At 35.9% G+C, this 4243-nt stretch overlaps 2 protein-coding genes across 2 annotated transcripts; one reads left to right on the plus strand and one right to left on the minus strand.

Moving 5' to 3' along the window:
• Nucleotides 1-2298: 2298 nt before the first annotated feature.
• LOC109241413 (glutathione S-transferase T3-like) lies at nt 2299-3444 on the minus strand. The gene is made up of 2 exons (XM_019408156.1): nt 3101-3444; nt 2299-3019 (listed from the first exon to the last, which is right to left on the minus strand). The coding sequence occupies exons 1-2, from the start codon at nt 3386-3388 to the stop codon at nt 2381-2383; spliced, it is 927 nt and encodes a 308-aa protein (XP_019263701.1). The 5' UTR covers nt 3389-3444; the 3' UTR covers nt 2299-2380.
• A 241-nt stretch (nt 3445-3685) lies between these two features.
• LOC109241411 lies at nt 3686-4243 on the plus strand. Its single transcript, XM_019408154.1, has one exon. It carries the CDS (start codon nt 3686-3688, stop codon nt 4241-4243), a length of 558 nt encoding a protein of 185 aa, XP_019263699.1.

Raw genomic sequence — 4243 nt, forward strand, 5'->3', positions numbered from 1 at the left:
GCAAATAAGGCATCATGTATATGGATGAGTATAGTGCAACTGGAAGGTTGTTTGGGGGGGGGGGGGGAGTTTATCTTGCATTAAAATGGATCACAGTTTAACTGAGGGGAGCCATGATAGCCAAACGATTAATTTACGGCCCTCATGAAATAATTTAGAAACTTGGTTAGAATAGTCCGAGGTGTGCCATCCACCATTTAATCATTCATGGCCCTCGCATTAATTTCATGACTTAGAAAAGACAAATACTCGTAGTTGCTCTAGGCCCGTTTAATATATCATTGTGATTGTGGATACGTTCGCGTGACATGATCGCGATCTCTAAAAACAAAACGGGAGTATGCGTTCGCGCAACTTCGGCCAAACTTTCTTAATAATAATAAAGCGTTATTAATTGTGGACACGTTCGCGTGACATGATTTTGACGCACCAAACAAATGGGTACACGTACACGTGACCCGTTTTATGATAATTTTCTTAAAAGCGGTAAGAGGTAAATGCACATGTTCTAAAATCAGTGATTAAACAATTTGATTAAGCCAAGTATGATCAAAGCGATCGTGCTAGAACCACGGAACTCGGGAGTGCCTAACACCTTCTCCTGGGTTAACAGAATTCCTTACCCAGATTTCTGTGTTCGCAGACTGTATAACAGAGTCATTCTTTTCCTCGATTCAGGATTTAAACCGGTGACTTGGGACACCATAAATTATCCCAAGTGGTGACTCAGAATCTTTTAATAATATAATCCCGTTTCGATTGTCCTTTAATTGGAAAAACTCCCTTAATACCCTTCCGGGGATAGGAATAAGGAGGTGTGACATTGGGTTGTTTGAATGAGGTCTCAGGGTCCTCGGGTGAATTACGGATGGCTAACGGATCAAAAGTTGGACTTAATGCATTACTGGAGAATTTGGATTATTGGTGTAACAGCATCTGCGGTGGGATTGACCAAAAATCCGACGTTGGAGGTGTGACTGGGGTGTCGCATGTGCGGAGAGGGCCTGGCTTAGGGATTATTGCAGAAGCAAGCTGGGTTTCATAGAAGCGAAGTTGCTTCCACGATGGTCGTTCCGTAGAAGCGGAGTTTGGCGTGATGGGCAGGAACCACAGATGCAGATGGTTCCCACAGGTGCGGGTGTAGACATGTGATTTTTGACCCTCCCCAAGATTTTTCATATTTTAGCATGTAAATATTTAATTTAGGCATAGTATAGCTATTTCAACTCATTTTTACTCTTTTACTTTATTTTATTACAAGAAAACGAAAATTACAAAAAATAGGATCATTAATGTTTTGCAGTCATTTTTAATCTTGAAAAAATACCAAAAAAAATAGTTTTGTTTTAATGGTCAGTCTTATTTTAATAATTATTTTTACTTAAGTAGAGCTAATTAATATTTTTGATAATACTTTTAGTTAATTAAGCAAATTTTAAATATAGCTAGTCATAAAGGCCCAAGTTTCCAGCTCATTCCTTAAGCTCAATATCCAATACCCATTAAGCTAATCCTAGGGACCTTTCTAGACTCTTCTTGGGAACAAAAGATAAATAAAAAAACCTAGGGACCTAATACACAAAAGACCTAGGGACTAATTTGCAAAATACACAAAAATACACATTTAGACCTAGACCTATATAATAGGGGTTAGCCTAACGCCAAAAGGGGAGCTAAAAAAATACAGTCTGAAAGGAGGAATCAGCGCAGCTTTTCACAAGACCCCATCCCCTGTACTTTTCGTCTTCTTCTCCATCCTAATTTCTAAAAAAATACCTGTAGCATCCTCCCCATGGGAACTCGTTAGCTTCACCCCAATCCCCCATTTTTCTCCACTTAGAGCAACTCCAACCTTGCCCCCATCCCCCATAATGGGAAAAAAAATGGGGGAATTTTACTCCAACCCACCCCCATATTTGTCCCCAAAATGGGGGATGAATAGTGTTCCCTCAAATATGGGGGTACACTATTCATCTCCCCCATTACTATTCACCCATATTTTATTATTATTTTAATTATTTAATCTTTTAGTTTAACTCTTTATATATACTAATTATGTTTATGTAATATCTTTATAATATTAATATTATATCTTAACTTTGGTGTATAATTTTGATAAACTAATTTTCGTGCATTTATTATTTTTATGTAAAATTATAAGCTAATTTTATTATAAGTTAATTGTACAAAAAATATATAATTATCTCAAAAAAATGAATGGTGCAAATATAAAATATTAGATGTTGTTAATATTGAAAGGTGCGAATATAAAATATTATATGTTGCTAAAATTGAAAAGTGAAAATTAAAAATACATTAAATGAAAATACATTAAATAAAAATACATAACAATAGAAACTACGGTAAATAGCATAATAACTTAGTAGGGACCTATGTCGTTTCCAGATACACCAAAATCATTATAGTATTGACTGAATGGGGCTGAGGATTGTTGTGGTTGCGATTGTGAATATTCTTGACTTCTTTTATACATTATTCGTTGTTGTTCTTGTCGCATAAATTCACGACGAGCCGGATCGACAATAGAATCCACATTCATCATTAAAATTTTATTTTCTTCTTTCATTTCTTTTACTCTTACTTTTTTCTTTAGAACAGTCGAGACTTCCATTTTTGCCTGGGTTGCATTATTCATCGCCTCAACCATCCGATTATTATCTGATTGGATTGTCTTCATATATTCTTCGTCAATTTTTCTCTTCATTTTTGCTTTCTTCACTCCACTAGGCCGTTGTGATGATGTGGAATCACCTGCAATATCCTCATTTAAATTTAGTGAGAATGATGATAAGTTAGGAGATGACATATAGGGTGAATCAGGGGTAGGATTCTCAGGCTCCGATGATATATTAGAATTTGCTTGCTTTCTTGGTTTTTTCCTTCCAAAATCGCCATCGTTAAACTTCTCAAAATCCTTCATTATAGCCCACACATGATCAAATTTAAAACCCTTTTTGAAGTTCGGATCTTGCATAAGTAAAGCTTTTGCCTGTGTAAGCTGCAATATTAAAAAACAATTTAAAAAAATAGCAAGTAAATATATATACAAATAAAATAAAACTACAAATTAAATACTCACAATATCTTGCTCAGAAGCACCACTAGGACGCATATTTTCTACTTGACGTACACATCCGTTTAATTTTCTTACTGCCTTCTCAATTATTCCATATCGGTGTTGCAACGATTTCTTGGTGCGAATCTCCCAAATATCTTCCTTTGTATTGTTGTATGCATCCATGACTCGACCCCAAAATTGATCTTTGGATTGATTGACGCCCGTTATCGGATCTTGAGAAACATCTAAATGCATTCTACATAATAGAATATCTTCGTTTACAGTGTATCCTGCAGATCGAATAGACATATTTTCAACTGATTAGAGGAAAAGTAAATTATCGGAAGAAAATAGAAGTTAATTGTGATTATAGAGGGTTATGTTGGCACCTCAATATATAGAGGTTTTAGTGGACACAATAATTTAGTAGATGAGAAGATGATAGATGTTATTTTGATCTCGGCCGTTGAGTGGATTTCGTTCCCATCTCGACCGCCCGATGGATTTTATCCTTATCCTATTTTATCTTCAAAATAAAATATCTCTACACATATTCTTGAAGCTGTGGCTGATTATGACCTTTGGATATGGCATGCATATTTTGGTATGCCCGGCGCCAATAATGACATTAATGTTTTAGAGTCATCACATTTGTTTTCCAATCTTGCTGCAGGTACTGCTCCTCCCGCCCATTATGTTATTCAAGGACAAGAATATAATACGGGTTATTATTTAGCTGACGGCATATATCCAAAATGGTCAACCCTTGTGCAAACTATTCGTGAGCCACGTTCGGCAAAGAAGAAATATTTTGCGATGAAACAAGAATCATGCCGAAAAGATGTTGAACGTGCATTCGGAGTTTTGCAACAACGTTTTGCAATTGTTGCAGGACCCTCGCATTTTTGGCATAAAGAAGTGCTACATGATATAATGACTACATGTATTATACTGCACAACATGATAATCGAGGATGAGCGCGATCTTAATACACCAATTCAAGATGATTTGGAAGGTCCAACTCCAACAGTAGAAATTACAGTAGATGAAAATCAACGATTTCAAGAATTTTTAGCTCGACATAGAAGAATTAAGGACAAAGATGCTCATTTTGCACTTCGTAATGCATTAATAGATCATTTATGGGAGAATACTAGAGGTTGA

The sequence above is a fragment of the Nicotiana attenuata genome, unplaced genomic scaffold, assembly GCF_001879085.1.
Source record: "Nicotiana attenuata strain UT unplaced genomic scaffold, NIATTr2, whole genome shotgun sequence".
Taxonomy (NCBI): Eukaryota; Viridiplantae; Streptophyta; class Magnoliopsida; order Solanales; family Solanaceae; genus Nicotiana; species Nicotiana attenuata.